Source organism: Uloborus diversus, chromosome 7 (assembly GCF_026930045.1).
Source record: "Uloborus diversus isolate 005 chromosome 7, Udiv.v.3.1, whole genome shotgun sequence".
Classification (NCBI taxonomy): Eukaryota; Metazoa; Arthropoda; class Arachnida; order Araneae; family Uloboridae; genus Uloborus; species Uloborus diversus.
Window position 1 is genome coordinate 106,317,120 of NC_072737.1, and position 18,096 is coordinate 106,335,215.

The 18,096-nt window shown below is 33.3% G+C and overlaps 2 protein-coding genes across 3 annotated transcripts in view; both read left to right on the forward strand.

Annotated features, from left to right (window-relative positions):
- The window catches only part of LOC129225549 (histidine--tRNA ligase, cytoplasmic-like), a 37,881-nt gene extending 35,231 nt beyond the window's left edge, over positions 1 to 2,650 (forward strand). The window contains exon 11 of one of the 2 annotated variants that reach the window (XM_054859994.1): positions 1,020 to 2,650. In XM_054859994.1, the coding sequence (XP_054715969.1) occupies positions 1,020 to 1,088 (69 nt within the window). In that variant the 3' untranslated portion in view covers positions 1,089 to 2,650. The remainder of the gene's footprint in view (positions 1 to 1,019) is intronic. The other variant, XM_054859993.1, reaches the window with a different exon arrangement.
- Positions 2,651 to 13,551: 10,901 nt separating this feature from the next.
- Positions 13,552 to 18,096, forward strand: part of LOC129226037 (phosphatidylinositol 5-phosphate 4-kinase type-2 alpha-like) — a 37,760-nt gene continuing 33,215 nt past the window's right edge. The window contains exon 1 of the mRNA XM_054860614.1: positions 13,552 to 13,667. The gene's annotated coding sequence lies outside the window, so the exon portion shown is untranslated. The remainder of the gene's footprint in view (positions 13,668 to 18,096) is intronic.

Consider the following 18,096-nt stretch of genomic DNA (forward strand, 5'->3'; position numbering starts at 1 on the left):
CACCTAGGGGGGTAATGGCGCAGACTGTGGCATTGAAATTTTTAGGAGGGGAGGGTTGAGAGACATTTTTCTCTTTTTTAAGACAGAAAAATACCTTTCTGTTTTCATCATAATTCTGTTGCAATGACCCCGCCCTGGGGTGGTTCATCGCGATATTTAGAAGAGGTGCACCCTTGCTCTTAAGGTGTGGGCACCCCTGGCATATCAGGTGAAACATTAGCCAGAAACATCCTTATCTGAAATACACTGCCAGCTCAGTCATTTCCAGCCGAGGACTGCAATTTCGTGCTTATTAGCACTCATCAGCTCGGCATAGGAAGTGCCTGAGCTGGAGGTGAAAAACCTTTTAAGGAAGCCAAAAGTGCCAAACAAACTGGAAGCTAATATAAAATTAGCACTAACCAGACAAGTGACCAAAACAATGGTTCGGTTCAACTGGAAGATAGTCCTGGGCTGGAATGACTGAGCTGGCGGTGTATTTCATGTATTTTTGCCTTAGCCCTGGCTATAGGGCGGTAACTTACTGAAAACATCCTTATCTCCCTACTTTGTGAGAGGTCGTGGTTTCATTTTTATGCACATGCTAGGGGGTTGAGTTTGGGTTGTCTTGGTAAAAAAGACAGAAGCCGTAACTACTTGACCATATAGCTTGGCATAAAAACCCACAACAAAGTAGAGTAACATCAAAAGTGTTTCTTATTTATTTCTACCCTACGTGGGTTGCACTCTTAGTAACGTTACTGCAATTGGGTACATGAAACCAATATTTTTTTTTCTGTTTGTAGCATTTTTTGACTGAAATCAAAGTATGTTAACCTAAGCAATTTCTCTAAATTATGAAGTTTTGCATTCTGTATTGCATTATACTACACTAAATCAATGCATAAAGTATTTCAATTTATTGTTCAATTTTTGTACGTAACTTATCTGTTTATTCTTTTTGCTGATTCTGAGTTTTGTGTTTCATTTAAGTTTTGCTATATTAAACAATATTTTTCTCCTTTTAAATACTTTTTTAGGTGGAAGTGCCTCGTAATAAACTAATTGAAGAAATAAAAAAAAGAAGCTCTGAAAGTGACTGTTCTTAATGACTATCTTTTACCTAAATAACTCAAATCGCTCCTATGTTATATAGATATTTATTTTGTATTTATAGTCTATCAGCCTGTAAATATTATGCATTGTTAATTTTATACCATAAAATTGTGTAATTTTGTATTAAAATTAAAGCAATTTTACTGTATTAAAAGTTACTACACATTTTAACAGTCATACTTTGACATTCTTAATAGTTTTATATATTTATAAAGTTTATGATTTCATTTACTTCACCTTTGTGCTTTGAAATTTTAATAATGCAATTTTTAGGACTCGATTATACTAAAATAAATAATTAAATACAAACATCATATATACAACTGTGGCATACGGTGCCCTTCCAGAACAATTATTTGTACTTAAAGTCATTTTGAAAAATTGTGATCAACATTTTTTGATTTTGCTTGATATGTTAAATTAACAAAACTTTTGTGTCATCTGCAGGATTTTTTTTTTCATTACCAGTTCTTTTATTTTTAAGCATAAATTAACAGTGGAGTATCAGAAACATAGTGAAATAATTATTTTCGTAATTTTGACTTAAGTTCATTTTAAAAAGTACCAAAGACTACTTATCTTGCTGGGATCTTCATCTACATCTTCATTCTTTGAAAATTCCCACCAAGTTTGGGTTTTCATGCAAAATATTTTCAATATGCAAAAATGAAATCATCAGTTCAAATAAAAAATTTTTAGTGCATTTCTGCTTTTCATTATTACTGCTGTTGTCATTATTTTGCCTGTGTTTTTCTGACATGTTTTTTTTTTAATTTAAGTTGTGGCCAAAGCATTTACTTCAGTAAGTGTTTTAAAAAAAATGGTTCAACGGTGGTAAATTTAAAAGTACTTTTTAAGAATGTATTTGCACTTCAGAAAGTCATTTACTTTTGGTTTTTGTGTTTACACTTATATTTATCTTTTGTAATAGTGGATAGGATTTTCGGTCATGAAGTGCAGTCATTCAAGCTAACTTTGAGCCGTTATTTCTGTGTTTTATACTGCTCCACTCTTATTTTAATAGTTATACTGTATTTTTTTGTTTAAAGCATAAGAAACACTCCTGGAATAGGGTATAGTTATCCAAAATTTAAAGCATATAATTATTTTTAAAATGTTAAAATGAAATATTACCCTGCTTTTTAACTGTTCTCCCATTTAGAGTAACTTTGAGCCACATCAGAAATGAGGTGCAAAATAAATTATTTTAATAAACCTTATGCAACTTTAATGCACAAAAATAAAATTTGTGCTAAAAAAACTCTCTCATTGCTCTTCACAACCTTCACTAAGATTTCTATCTTTTATAATATTGTGTTGAATATCACAATGTGATAAATGTCTTTTCAATCACTTAAAAAAAACTTATAATTATAACATTGGTTAGTGGGTTCATATATTTAAAAATTTGGTGTGGTGCAAATTTAACCGCAATGGCTCAAAGTTACCATGGGTGACCATTCTAAATTTGATACTGAAATAGTATTGAATTGACACTTATAAATTGGTTGTACGAAAATATGTAACTGACTCAATAAATCATTGATTTATCCAAGTTGAATTGTATACTCATTTAACCAAATCCATATACAGTCAACTCTCAATAACTCGAAGTCCCAAGGGACCAGCTAATACGTTTGAGTTATTGGTAGTTCGAGTTATGGGAAGTTTCTACAACAATCTCAAGAGTTTGGAACCCGATGGAAACTTTGAGATAAAGTAATATTTGAGTTGTAAACTTCGAGATTCGACTGTACATACACAACATATATGTATATATGCAATTAGAACCGAGTAGACAGTGTATATTTTATCTATAGATGTATATTTTATCTATACAAGGTGAATTTGATCTAATCTGCCACATGAAAGGGGGTGTTAGAAGAGCCCAAGTGGAGCATAGAACCACTCATTATCGTGGTTAATTTGCTACTGCAAACAAGTTTGGGTAGATAGAAGAAACATGAGCCTAAAAACAAATTTCCGAAGTTAAGAACAATTTCCGAAATTCCTAGGAAATCTACACACTAAATAAATACACATTGGAAAAGAGTGGAGAGAATCCTATAAAAGGACAATTTTTTAATCAAGATAGTTACATTTTTCAGCGAGTTACAAGCTTTGAAACATTCAAAGTACTCAAAGTTGAATTGGCGCTAAAATCTACTAAAAATTTGTCCACCCCACTAGCTTTCAAATGACATCACTGTAAATGATATTGGGACTCAAGTTCTGCAGAAACAGCATTTGTCAAAAAAAAAAAAAAAAGAACTAGTAAAGATATCATAGCCTTTAAGTACAAAACCCATCTGCAAATTTCTACCTTGATTTATTTTTTGAACAAAACACAAATTTCATACATAATTGTGTTCAAATGAATATGTTTTCGCCTTGTTTGCCAATATATGACCGAACGTAGAGTAAACTCGTATCACCCTCTTGGATTCTGTTCGTGTTTTTCGCTTCATATCGCAGAAACTATTTACCTGCGTGTAAAACAATTTATGATGAATTAAGAAACACAAAATTACCTTTAAAAAAGTATTTGTATTATATTTATATTTCAATTGCTAGAATATCTAATTCTAGCTAAATTTAATGGCTGTTTTTTAATGTCTCCCAAGCTTAAAACCTCATATTTCGATAACGATGAGATGAAAGCTAATGATTTAGCCTGACAAAAAACATGATTCTCTATGCTCTTTCAATTGGTACTTATTGATCAATGATCAATTGCTTAATTACCTCATCTGATCGTTTTTGTCATTCTTAATGATTTTTCAGATTACCATGACAACGAAAATAAGTCTAGCTTGTTTTTATGTTTATTTAAAGAAACTAATTTTTTTCCTCATTGCTACAAATTGTTCGCATTCATTAAAGGCAGGTTTATAGTAAAAGATGTTTTCGTGTGTGTGTAAAATCACGTTTTTTCAAGTAAAACAAATATATATATGAACTTAATAGCAAAACTTCATCTAAATACAAAACTTTCCAGATTACTAATTCCCATCATTTAAGTTATAAGAAATAAAAATACTATAATAACATACATTGCAATTATGATCTTGATAAAAATAAGTGTGCAAAGTGACTGTTATATTCACATACCTCTGTTACCGCATCCTAATTACCATTTCTTTTTTCATTGATGTGCATTGTATTACCTAATCTAGAAACTCACCAGTCATATTTCACCAATCCATTCCATTTCATTTGTAGAAACAAGAAACCTAACGAATAGAGCCCTATCACAATCGGTGATTGCGAAAAGCATATTTGGAATTCAAGACGTCAACATTCAAATAAATGCCAGGAGCTGCAGGTGCTGGATTTTTTTTTTTTTGAACTTTTGAGTTGTTACTCGGGGTTGTTGAAGCTTGTACTTGGAAGAGTCAACTTCAAAAATAGTTGAAAATAAGAGGTTGCAACAGGAAGAACAACATAAGGTTGCTACAACCAACTGTTGGAGAAACAGGTTTTTTCATGAAGTATTGTTGCTTGTTCACAATAACAAAAAAATTTCAATTGAAAAGTCAGACTAATCTTCATGTTAAGGTGCACCAGACCTGTGATTTAAATTTTTTTCCAAGGAGTAAGGGATGGGGTGTGCGCAGAAATTTTGTCGCCTGTCACAAATTGCATCTATGAGGTCCCCTCTACATTGTTTACCCTTACATATATTACACCCCTCGTTTAATCAATATTATCACGTCACTTCTCCCCTTGAATAGTTACCCTAGTAAGTTTTTAAAAATCTCAAAACAACAACAATTGTTAAATTTGTCTCTTTTGAGAAAACATGTTATAGAATAAGCAATAAGTTGCTGCCTTCAAGCCAAGGCTGAGGCTGAACAGCATTTGAAATACCAACAGCAAACGGTTTGTTTGTAAGCTCAGTTTTAATGAAATAGCATTTGCCTGCTGCTCAGTTATTGTCTATTTCAAATTGATGAGTCTATAACAAGGACGAAACGAGTCAGGATGTCATAACTGGGCTGTCGGCACTTAAGCTATGATGTTAACATACGAAACAATACATAAAAGAGCATGTTTTAATTTTGTAACATAGGGTGGAAAGTTATTGTTATATGAAAATGGAAAATGCGCGATTTTAGTGCTAAACACTTCTATAAAAATGTTAAACCGTGAAAATAATGAAAGAGCAAAAAAAAAAAAAAACCTACGATCTTGACAACGTATTTCGTAGTGTTAATTAATGAAGAAGACAATTTAATCAGTGAACAATCTGCGAACGTGCAGACCCCGCATTGCAAGGTCCCAACGGCCCAAGAAATTGAAAGAAAAAAAATAGCACTAAAGACTTAACGTTGCAAATATACACTGCTGGCCTCTAGTTAGGAACCCCTCAGATTTTGTTGCAGGGGGGTGGGGGGGGGGGGACAAAATCTTCGATTTCTCCGCGGCAGGGAAAGAACTTGATACTATCGCTCTTCCTTGAACTCTATATCAAATTTTAATTAAAAAGAGTAAAAGAGAAAGAGGGGGAAAACATAATTACGGTGAATTTATAAAACGTTAAAACAGAAATTATTTTTCTGAGTAATTTATTGCTCTGAAGGCGGCTCCATCTTTGATGATGTCAAAAGAAGGATCCAGAGATTTCTCTCGAAATGTTTTCGAAACTTAAGTCCCTCTTTTGTAGTGTTAAAGAGACGAAGGTAAGGAGGTCTACATGGTAAGCAGAAATTTTCAACATTGACGTCAAAAATCTCAAATTAATGCACTTTTTCGTAATGTTAGGGAAAGGGATTAAGTTGGTACTCCCTTCCAACTTTTTTCAGAATTGAAAGTCAAATTAAGATTCTGGTGACAGAGGCGGACTGGGGTGCCAATGCGCGCGCCCCCAAACACCCTCTCTGCACCTTCCGTTTTTCCCCCCCCCCCCCGCCCTCAAACTTGTGCACCTTTGGGTTTTTTTTTATATTTTAGATCTCTCTTTGGTCTCAAACCTGTGCGACTTCGGTCTCTTTTCTTTTTTTTTTTGCGTCCTCAAACCGATGTCCCTTTTCTTTTTTTTACTCCCTCGAACACTTTTTAATTTGAAACTAAACTCGCCCCCTCCCCACCCTTTTTTTTTAAATTTTAATAATTTTTATATGTTTCTTTCAACCTTTTTCTTCCATGGACTACAATATACTGGTATGATAATACATTTCGCTATTACTTAGAACTATAGTGCCTAGAAAGAGTAGTGTGCCGATCGGCGGGGAAAAAGTGAGGTCAGATCTGAGGAAAAGCCAGGTGGCGCTGCACTCGAGTAGTACGTTATGCTCCTCAATCAGACTCGTTTTAAATCAGCGATTGCATGCTGATTTCGCAGTTTAAAAGCCCCGTTTTTCGGATTAAACTTATTTCTGCGCAAAAGACAAATTCTGTAATAAGTGCTAATTGTTACATGGGTGTTCGTTTATTTTTTGAAGCATATAAAATTACCTTATTACCTTACTATAAAACTACCTTACTTCAATGAAAATAGTAGACTATAAGGGCCCATTCATTAAATACGTAAGGGTCCCGAGGAGGAGGAGGGTTGGAAAAGCCTCTACGTACCTTACTTGGGGGGAGGGTCAAACTCATTCTTACATAATATTTTCCAAGTCGATATTTCACATTAGAAACTGCGCGGTCAAATGATTTGGCAGAGATTATGTTCCATTTGCTTCTGGAAGGTAAGAAACGTGTTAGGATAAGATGTTTTTTTATTTGTTTTACAAAGAATTTATAGTGTAAAATATAATAAAGGAGTCGCATTGCGTACGGCATGTTTTATTTGTAATTAATATTCCATCAAAAAAAAAAAAAAAAAAAAAGTCGAAAAAACATTCAGTTTAGATTCTTTTCAGTAACTATTTCTTTACGCAAAAGGTTTAATTTAATAACGATTCCAGTGATGTAACGATTCAAGATTTGTTATTTTATCATTTTGAAAACGAAATGGAGTCTTACATAAGAATGGGGGGGGGGGATTCTTACGTACCCTTGCATGGGGGAGGGGGGGGGTCAAAAATTGCCAAAATCATCCTTACGTAATTAATGAATGGCCCCTAAGTATTCAATAACAGCGCGTCTCTTATTCTCTACTAATAATAAAGCTGAGTCTTTCTGTCTGGATTTCTGTCCGGAATTCTGTCTGGATCCCTGTGACGCGCACAGCGCCTATACCGTTCGGCCGATTTTCATGAAATTTAGTACAAAGTTAGTTTGTAGCATGGGGGTGTGCACTTCGAAGCGATTTTTCAAAAATTCGATTTTGTTCTTTTTTTATTTTTAAATTTTAAAAACAGTTTCCGAAGCAGAATTATCATAAGATGGACGAGTAAATTACGAAATTATCCTGACGTGGAATCGTAACATGGGAAGAGCGAATGAACATTGCCAATTGGCGAGAAATTCATCATCCATTATTTGTAAATATACAGGCTAATCAAATGACCTTTTAATTTTCTCCTTCGGGCAAAGTCGTGCGGGTACCGCTAGTTACAAAATAAAACTGCATCTAAATTCTTGAAGCTAATTAAAATTATCAGGGCTTCTCAGTCTGAGTCGAAGAGTCGGAGTCGCTTGAAAACCTACCGACTCCGACTTGTTTTTTTTTTTTTTTTTTAATAATTTTCAAGGACTTTCCTTACATTAAAAAAATAATTGGGCCACTTGCTCCGATCACATATATAACTACATACTAATTTGCAAATAACTGCAATTGGCAAACAGCTGGTTTGATTATTTGTTGAATTTTCGGTAATACTCATCAATGTCAAACTGCTAGTTTGCTTATTTTTACAACGTTCTTTAGAACTTGTCAGCAAACGGTTTTGTTGTCGAAATAGAAGTAGTTTTTGAATCTGACGCTATCACTGTCAAAAAAAAGTATTTATGTATCTTTATCTTTTATCTCATATGTAAAATAGCGAAAGAAATGTATCCTTAAAAACTAAAAACAAATGGGGCACCTCCTCGGCCCTCTCCTTTGTCTAACATTGCTTATGATATCTTTAAAATGTTCTTTTAAAAGGAAGCGCAGCTTCTGAATCTCGATACCCTTAATTAGGAAACAACATGACAGTGTTACAATTAAAAAATCTAAATAAGTAGCGATCAAAAGAACATGTTTTTGGGAGCAAAAAATATTTTCCCCTTGTCGATATATGAGATTTTAAAGCCTATGGGGAATTTTAAGAAAAGCGAGTCTCGTTGTTCCAAATTTAGCGAGTTTCGATGGGGACAGACATCTTTCTCACGCTCTGTAGATATGGATGTCCTGCCACATGCAGAGGAGGAAATCGTCTGTGAGAAATTGGTACCTTCAATCTCTCGCCAAGTGTTTAAATTTGCCACTTTTCTTAAAATTTTGGGAGACTTAAATACCTTTTATCTCGATAACGAGGGACGCGATAACAATAATACTTTTTAATTTTATACAGGATTTTAAAAAGCTAAAATTCAAGAAAAAAACTTTTATTTTAAATATAACTTACGTGCTCGTGAATTCCGTTTGTCCGAAAGTCTTATGGTCGGTCACTTACAGATACATGAATGGGGCTTGAGTCTCCCAAGTGGCATTAAAAACAACAACAAACGGCGCCCTAAGCCATCTCGATTGATAATACATTTGCCTTAAAATATAAGTATCAGACTTTCAGAGTCAATTGTGTAAAATTTTGTTTCGAAAGCATCCTTGTCTTTGTGTCTACAAATTGATAGACAACTAATGTATTACCCTTCAGTTATTTCTTCTCATCTTTAAAAAAGCGATTTTTTTTCTTTTCGACTGACGATTTTTATTTATTTGTTTAAGCCTCGTGATAATAAACTGCACAACAATTTTTTGCGTTAATTCATTTTGATGTTGTAAACAATCAACTTTTGGGATTTTTGCTGGATTGATGAAACTAATCATATCCAAAATGCTATCACAATGTAATTCATTGATGCTGAAACAATGAGTAAATTCCATTGCAACTTTTACGATTGGATGCAGCAACGCAAGCATCAATTGCTAATTTTTGCTTTGCTGTTAACTGTAAAGGTTTCGAAAGTTTCGCCTTATTCTTAATTTCCTTAACTTTTAATTTGTTTGATAAATCCATTGATTTTTTCTTCAGACGGTAAGTTACTTGATGCATATTTTTAATTTTTTTCGCAACCATACTTCTTTGTAAATTTGCTATATTTCTTTTGTTTTTCAGAGCTCCCTGTGTCAACAAATATTTATGTTTCTTTTTACAAAAATTACAACTTAATTTTTCACTCAATACAAAACCTTGACATTTACAGTGTCTTAAAGATGAACCATCAGCAAAATATTCAGTTCGTTTCATTACAAGCAACACAATTTTGAATTCCTCTGATGTACCCATCCCATTGCACACGATTCTAGCGTCAACGTCAATAAAAAGTTTTGACATCCGATACTGATTTAAGAACAGGATAATCTACTTTTACACCTTTGACTAAAATAGTAGCACTGATTGGTAAATTTTCTTCTACTTCAATAATGATCTTTTTATCGTCAATATTATTTTCCACATAATTTTCATTATATACAAAAACTACAATATTTGGAGATTTTTAAAATTTCATACAAACCCAATATTCGTTAGGCAAATTAATATGCACAATTTCATTTATAATAGATTTATATGTGGTTATTTCAGTTTCATCTGCGGAAAGATCAAGTTTTATTTTTTTCAAACAGGGAACATTTTTCTTAACTGCATAATTTCTGATGGACCTTTGCTTTGGTATTTTTTTAGTAAAGTATGTTGTTTCAAAAAAGGTTTTCCTCGAGGAATCAAAACTTCCTCACCATTTATAATATGCTTATAATGCGTTTCAATAAAATGTTTTTCGAAATGCAGAGCACAAATTGAGCAATATTTATCAAAAAACTTTATCTAACTTGGGAATTAACGAGTTCCCCTTCTTAAGTTTTTCTTCATCTGCTGGAGCTTTAAAAAGCGAAACTTTTTCTTTGCATGTTTTGTATCCACTTTTGCACCCTGGTACGAAACAAGATGAAGCTTTATTTCTTCTAATATTAAACTTTGATGCCTCCATTAAAAGCCTTAAACGCTGTTTCATGAAATATTCACGAAATAAAGATAAAAAAGAGAAACGCGGAACTAAATTGTAACAAAATCTCGCGTCTGCTAATGTAAACACCGCGAAATTGAACGTACACCTCGACCCCACTGCCCTCTAGCGGTTTTCATACATTTTGTCTTCAAGAATCGAAGGGGAAAAAGCGCCGATCGGCACACTATTCTTTCTAGGCACTATACTTAGAACAGTGGTTTCCAACCCTGGGGTGATAGCCCGCAAAGGGGAGATTTAACACTTCAAAGGGGCAATAAGTTTGTGTGGGGCGATAGGGGGCGTTTAGTATTCAAAATACCGGTTAAAGGGGGGGGCATCTCCCTACATGACAGGTTTTCCATCGCCACCCCCTTGAATAGACTGTAAATCCGCACCCTGGTGCCCTCGTATGTTTCTTTTGTGCCCTTGAACATGTGCACTTTTTTTTTTTTTTTTTTTGTGCCCTCAAACCTGTGCACCTTCATTTTTTTTTTTTTTTTTTTTTAACGCTTTCAAGCCTGTACGACTTTGTAGTTTTTTTTTCGACATCAAACCTTAGCAGCTTTGCTTTTTTTGTGCCCTCGAACGTGTGCACCTTTCGAGGGGAAGGGCTTTTTTCCCCCTTCTTCTTTTTGCGCCCTTGAACCTGAGCATCTTCGTTTCCCCCCCCCCTCAAACCTGAGCTCCTTAGGTTTTTCTTTTGCGCCCTTGAGCCCGTGCGCCTTTTTTGTTTTTATTTTGTATAATTTTACTTTATTTGCGTCCTTGAACGTGGCCACTTTCTTCTTTTTTTTTTTTTTTTTTTTTGCGCCTTCAAACCTGTGCACCTTAGCTTTTTTTTTTTTTTTTTTTTTGCGTCCTTTGGGGGTCATCCTTTTGGGGGTCCCTGTCCGCCACAGTCTGATATTGGCGGTCTGAGCCTCTCTCGAAATTTTCCAATATCACTTTTTAAAAATGCAACTTTTGATGACCTTAGGGAAATAGGAAAAATTCTGAAGCTTTAAAAATTTATGAAACAAAACATAAAAATCAGGTGTTTGTCCATGATTTTTCACAGGGTCCTGTGTTTTGTGAACTTAAAATGCATTTTTTGTGAAAAACCAAATCTTTTTGTGAAATTTTAAAATGGAAACCAAAAGTAATGTATCAATATGTGGTAGTTTATTTATGACGTTTTGCAGGGGTGTCCACCTAGGGGAATGGGAGGAATGGTCATGTCAAAGACTGCGCCATTGAAATTTTTTAAGAGGGGGGAAGGTCTTTTTTTCTTTTTATTCGGGGCTCTTCCTTTTTTTCTGGGGGGAGGGGGTGCACCCTTGATATTAAGGGGGGTGGACACCCCTGCATTTTGAGTACTGCTTTATTAATAAATGAATTGTGTGAGGTCCAATTCGGCCAATCTAGATTTTGTGAAGGGTCTGTTTCGATTAATCAGAATTTTGTAAAGGCTCCTTTTTTAACAAATTATAATTTTGTGAAGTGTGTTAAAAACAATCTCAATTTCCTGTGGCCAGACCCTTTCAACATAAAAATGCAATGTAAAACTGACTTCCGCCTTAATAACACTCCTGATTGTAACAATACAATCAGTGGATATCGAGAATTTTAATCGTGTTAGAATCAGGCCCTGATTACCCAAAAGGCTCTGGAAGCTTCAGCTTCCCCTCAAAATTTTTTCAGGGGCCTAAATATGACTATAAAACTGAGCTTCAAAATACCGGTTTCTGCTTTTAACTGCGTTTTTTTAAAGGGATTGCTAACTTTAGAACTTGCTAAACAAAAATATTTGAAAGAATTAAATAACTACAGAAAGTGAGGACACATTTGATAAAATGTAGTCATAAGCTAGATTTTCAAATGCAGAACTTGATTCTACTCTGTTACAAAGTACTTTTATGTAATTTAATTTGGTATAGCATCAAATATGGTTCAACATGCTATTACATATATTTGCTGAGTATTCAAGTGCAACGCATGTGATAAAACAAAATTTGTCAGTCAGTAAGGTGGAATAAAAGTAAATCTGAGTTCTTCTGGGAGACTTAGATTTAGCCAGTGTTGTATCAATGTGCATAGAACGTTTTGAAAATTTTCCCCGAACAAAGTGGGGGCCCCAAAGTGAGTCCAAGTTTCCTCTAATTTCAGATTTTAATCGGGCCCTGGTTAGAATGCTATTTGCTTAGCTATCTATCAATTCCACCTCACTGCTCAATAGGGAAGTTGCAACCTATTAAATGTTCATATTTTGGCTATTGGATATTGTTAATCGACCCTCAAAACTGAAAAATTTACCATCGCCAAATTTTAAAACACCGTGGTTGATTTTTAATGAATTTTTAAAAATCCACGCGCAAAAGTGCGCGCTTCTGAAACGTCACGAGCCTACGTCACAGGGCGCGAATGGGCAGCCTTCCGCCGAAGATCCCTTGTTTTCGCTAGGAACATTTTGAGCGCGCTGATATTTTTATTTTTTAGAAATTCAATAATCCTTTTGAACACTCGATGGAGGCCGGATTCGTTAAAGCACAATCTAAATAATCTTCCTCAAGTAACACCAATAAGATATTCGAATATTTTCGAGAGGATGAGAGGTTTAATGTTCCAGAAACGCGAGGGGTTAAATGCGAGGAGAAAGCAGCGAGAAAGCCTTTTACGTTTCGTCTTCGAAGTCGAATGCGCGACCTTCGCTTCTCCCCTATCGGAAGAGGGGATGACGTCACTTCCTATGCCATTTGACGTCACAAGAGCTTGAACTTTAAAAATTAATTTAAAAAAAACTACTTATCGTATCGCAAAAATTTTTTCACCTATGATGTTCATACATGTTACTCTAAACATATAAAAATAAAATTGAAAAATCGAAAACTTCCCTATTCTTTGGAGAATTTGGAGTAAGCAAGTCGCAACTCCAATAAACTATAGGGGGCGCTGCAACCACTGTCTAATGGCGGATGAAAAAGGTAAAACAAACACATGCCTTAACTTATAACTTGCTTTGACACTTGGTGAATGACAGTAATTTGTCAACGTTTTTGTAGGAAGCTTTCTTTTCTATTCTTCTGGAATTACATTACACCATAAACTGTCTAAAGCCTGTAATTTACCTCAAAGAAAACACGTGGAATGAAATGTTTTATCTTTTTCTTAAGTATTATTAATCACCACAAGGTAGCGTATTCGAGCTCTGGAGTTGCGAAGGGAGTTAGATTTTCATCAATGTCACGTGCCTAGTCCACGGAGGAGTTTTCCTCGTTAATGAAGTCAGGCGAAGCCGACTCAAATTGACTGCTGCAATATTTTTCCTGTATATATTGAACAATACTGGCAACAGCAGATGATGAAGAGGAAAAATGTCGGGAAATTTTAAGGAGTGTAGCATGTATGGGGCTTCATTGCCGGAAATTCAATAAGTGAAGTTTCCCCTTCCTCCGTATCATAATTAAACCAATAAAATTTAGAAAAAAAAAATAACGGTAAGTTTATTAGAATTATAATTCATCTTCATGTTGAAAGTTCTCGTCAGTTAATCTGTTATGCTTTAATCATGTGATTTTTTTGTTTTGATTTTTTTAAACATATAAACAAATTGACTTCATACCGTTTTATGAATTCGTCTTTTAAATTAATGCTCGGAAATAAATATTATTTCGAAGAAACCGTGTACATTTTTGCATTACAGAAGAAAATTGAATAGGCTTTGACCACAAAAATATAAATTTATTTAAAACAATTGTCAGGTTTAATGAAATGCTTTTAATTAAACTTGCTCAATAGTTAGCGTCGCTTTTTTTAGCCACAATGAAAAGTTTCTAAATTACTTTCATGAATAGATTTACTATTCTACTAGATGAATCGTATGTGGATTTGCTTTTTAATACTTATTTAGTGTAAAGTTGGTAGTTTTTATGTATATATACTGTATTTTATCGGTCTAGTATGAGTTTTTTGTTTTTATTCGTTTAAGGTTCCGATTTCACGTGATTAGATCGTTTTAGCTTCAGCAATAAATAGACTGCATTCATTTTCGCAATAATTTTATATTCATTTGCTTTGAAATATTTAATTATCTATTTACTACCTTGCATAACATGTTTCAATCTTTTTGTGTCTGAAGCAAAATCATATTTTTCAAACTGGCAAATATTGTTCTTGGGGGAAATCCAAATGGAACAAAATAATTCAATATAACCTTTTTTAGCTTTCCCAATTTTGACCAGTGATAATTTTTATTTGAGATATTTTTATCTATATTTTTAAGAAATTATTTTCAGCTGAAAAGATACTCTGTGCAGTAACGGATTTTAAGGGGGGGGGCACGTGCCCCCCAAAAGGATTAATTAATTTCACTATTTTAATTATTACTTTTTAACTGACCTTTCCTTTGCACTTTTTTTTTTACGTAGCTAATTAAAAAGAACACACACACACAGCATATTTTGAATAAAAGCATTTTTGTTTGCTAAAGTAGAGACGTACCGAGTAGCACTTTGGCCGAGTAGCCGAGTACCGAGTACTCGGCCTTTCACTACTCGGCCGAGTACCGAGTTACCGAGTACTCGGCATTTCACTACTCGGCCGAGTTAACAAGTACCAATTATGTTTTAAGAAGAACCACTGACACACACATGATCAATTTTGAACTTATTGGAATAGTAGTATAGACCTCTTTGTCCATATAAAAGTTTTTAAAACTAAATTCCTGCTGAAATTTAATTTCGCATTATTAAAAAAAATTTTGTTTACGTCAAAAATTTTACAAAAAAACTATTTTTAAAATTAAAAATAAATAAATAAAAGGTATGATAGATCAAGTTGGAATTAAGACAAACTATACCAATCTATTTTAGTTCTAGTCCGCTAAACATAAATAATTTTTAAAAGCAAATGTGCAGGAACACTGCACACATGTGTTTCTGCGTTAGAAGGAACGTCTTTATCGGTGCATAAAATGTGAGCTAACAAATGTTAAGACATTCGACAAAAAAGTCCGACTTTTGTCGGATGCCTTTAAATCTACAAGCTCACATTTTGTGCATTGAAAAAGGAATTTCCTGTAACGCGAAAACACGTGTCTGCAATGTTCCTGCACTATGCTTTTAATGTTGTTTTATTTCCCTTTTTTTTAAGCAAAGGAATTTTTATATTTCTTATAACTAATTTTTGTTTGTAGCAAAAATCTATTTTTTATGCAAAAATTTCATATTTTCTATACTCACCTTTTTTGCACAATTTTTAATAAATAAGTTTTATTAACTTTGGGGACATTAAAATAAAGATTTATTCCATTAAAGCATTAAAAACTTCATTATTCTCAAAATTTAAAATTGACTTGTAAAATGATTGCAGAATATTTAATATGCTTGCACTTTTTTATAAATTTTAATATCTGTCTTGGACAATATTCAATTTTTTGCAACTACTCGGTATTGGCCGAGTATCTGATCAAAATTTGGCCGAGTACCGAGTACTCGGCAAATTGGCCGAGTATGCCGAGTACCGAGTAGTTACCGAGTACTCGGTACGTCTCTATAAAGAAGTATTACTGGAGTCAGAGGCCCAGAGTTGCAGAATACATTTAACTCATTGGCTTCAAATTCAAGAGACCACATTATCACGATTTGTCTATTAATTCTTCTTTGATTGAATCAATAATTAAAATTTTTTTTAAATGTGTAGGCACACCTAAAAGAGTCATTTTGATGTAGGAACCTATTTGCGAAATAATAGATTTCTTTTTCAGCTAATAAAAGATGCAAAATGAAAGAAATCATGTGGTGGTTTCTTGGAAAAACCATGATTTTTAATAGAAACAGCATGTAGTATCAATATGTTATCTCAACTGTATCATGGCTTTAAGAACAAATAAGCAATTGTTTTGAAATTCACACAGAAATAGTTTCTGAATTCTTTAGTGAAACTTATATATGTTATGAAGTTATGATTAAATTAATTTTAAAAAACTGAACAAGAGAAGTATGGGTTTATTTAATAACCTTGCCCTCGTGTTATAATCATTATGACAATGTTCCTAGATCAAGCCGCTCATTGTCTAGCATCTCGGTGACATTATATTGGGTTAAGTATTTAAATGGCTTGAAACGTTAAAGATGTATTCCGTCCACATTCGAAGTATATTAGTGCATAATATTCATGTACTTAGAAGTAGATTCATTGACCTTAAGGAATTCTAAAAAAAAAAAAAAAGAAAAAAAAAACACGCACATTAAAAAATAAAGGAATTCTAAAAAAAAAAAAAACGCACATTAAAAAATAAAGTCATCAAAACTTTGTTATGAAACATCGAAGGCGGGGGGGGGGGGGGGGGGGGGGGGGTAAACAATTTCCCGTGCCACCTCCAAAAGATTTTTCTGTATCCGCCCCTGACTCTGAAAAAAATATATTGCAGAAAACCTTTGAAAAATCAGTAAAAGCTATTGACAAAAAATTTACGGACACCAGCCGTGAAAGCCTTCATTCTTACAAGAAATTTACTTTTTAAACTTTTATATTCTATTTACTGTTTTTTATGTTGATGTGAAAAACTAAAATCGGAAAATATTGTCTTTCACTGGGGATTTGCTAGAATTATTTGATCTTTAACGCCAAAGTCTTTGTTACCATGCCGTGCGTAACTATATATCGCGAGACCCAGCAATGCAGATATGCCCTAAGTTGAAAAAGGGCAAAAAATTTTCAGCCTTATTTTCTTTTAATTTATTAAATTGCTTTTCAAAACAAACTAAATTTAAGGTTAATTTGGTTTTTTAAAAAATGAAATAATTAATTTTTAAAAAAGTTAAATGTTATATATATTTAATTTAAACTAGAAAACAAATAAAACCAGAATATAAGTTTCATCAAACAATATTTAATGTTTTTTATTTAAAATATACTAATGTTTTTTACAAAGATATTTAATGTTTTTTATCAACTTGCTGAGTTCAAAAAAAATGTTAATGCTGTTTCCGTGAAGTTTTAGTTAAAATACTGTATTGTCACTTTTGCCTTTCTGATAAAAATATATTTTTAAAAAATCATTGATTAAAATCATTTTATTTTTAAAACTAATTTTGCACTTTTAGAATGTGTTGCTCTCAATTTAACTACACTGCATTATACAATCTAAACTTCAACTGTCTAAACTATATGGATCTCTTTTTCTGTGTGTCTAACAGATTTTCAGACTCTTGCAGTATTGCTTTTACTGCAAAATTCCAGTTCAGAAAAAATTAAGAATTTGCAGTTTATCTTATACACCATGACTAATATATAGTTAATAAAAGTAATTGTTTAACATATTATTTTACATTAAAAACGTACATGATGATGGTAAACTTATCTTTAAGCAAAGCATAAAATAAAATCACATCTTATCTAAATATTTATAAATTTTTGTTCAAATGTTTAACTCGTTGTATCGGATGTTTCACTGTATCTGTATTTGTTGTAACGGGATTTCACTGTATAGGGTACTAGTGCTGGGCATTCTAAAAAACACACATCATTATTTACTCTTAAGAATTTTTCCTCTAAAGCCAACTATTTTCTTTTCGAGAAAAGCTATTTTCTTCTCGAGCCGGGCTACGAAGGCGGCTAATATATATATAAACAATGTGATGCATCACAATGTAAGGTTGGTGATGCATAGGCTTGCCAGGTTTCTGAAATGTTCAACCGGGACACCGGAATGTCTCCCCGCCCCCAGTGTCACTAGAATTTAAAAAGGGGGAGTAAAAAAAATAAATTTTCACTAGGGTGGAGTGAAAAAAAAAAATTTCGAATTCCGAAAGCCTGGGGTCTTAAAAGTTGCTTTTTAGCATCAGTAGATCACCCCTTCAAATTTTAGTCTCCTAGGTTAATATCTATAAATTCCAAAATTGCCCCAAAAATACAAAAAAATTG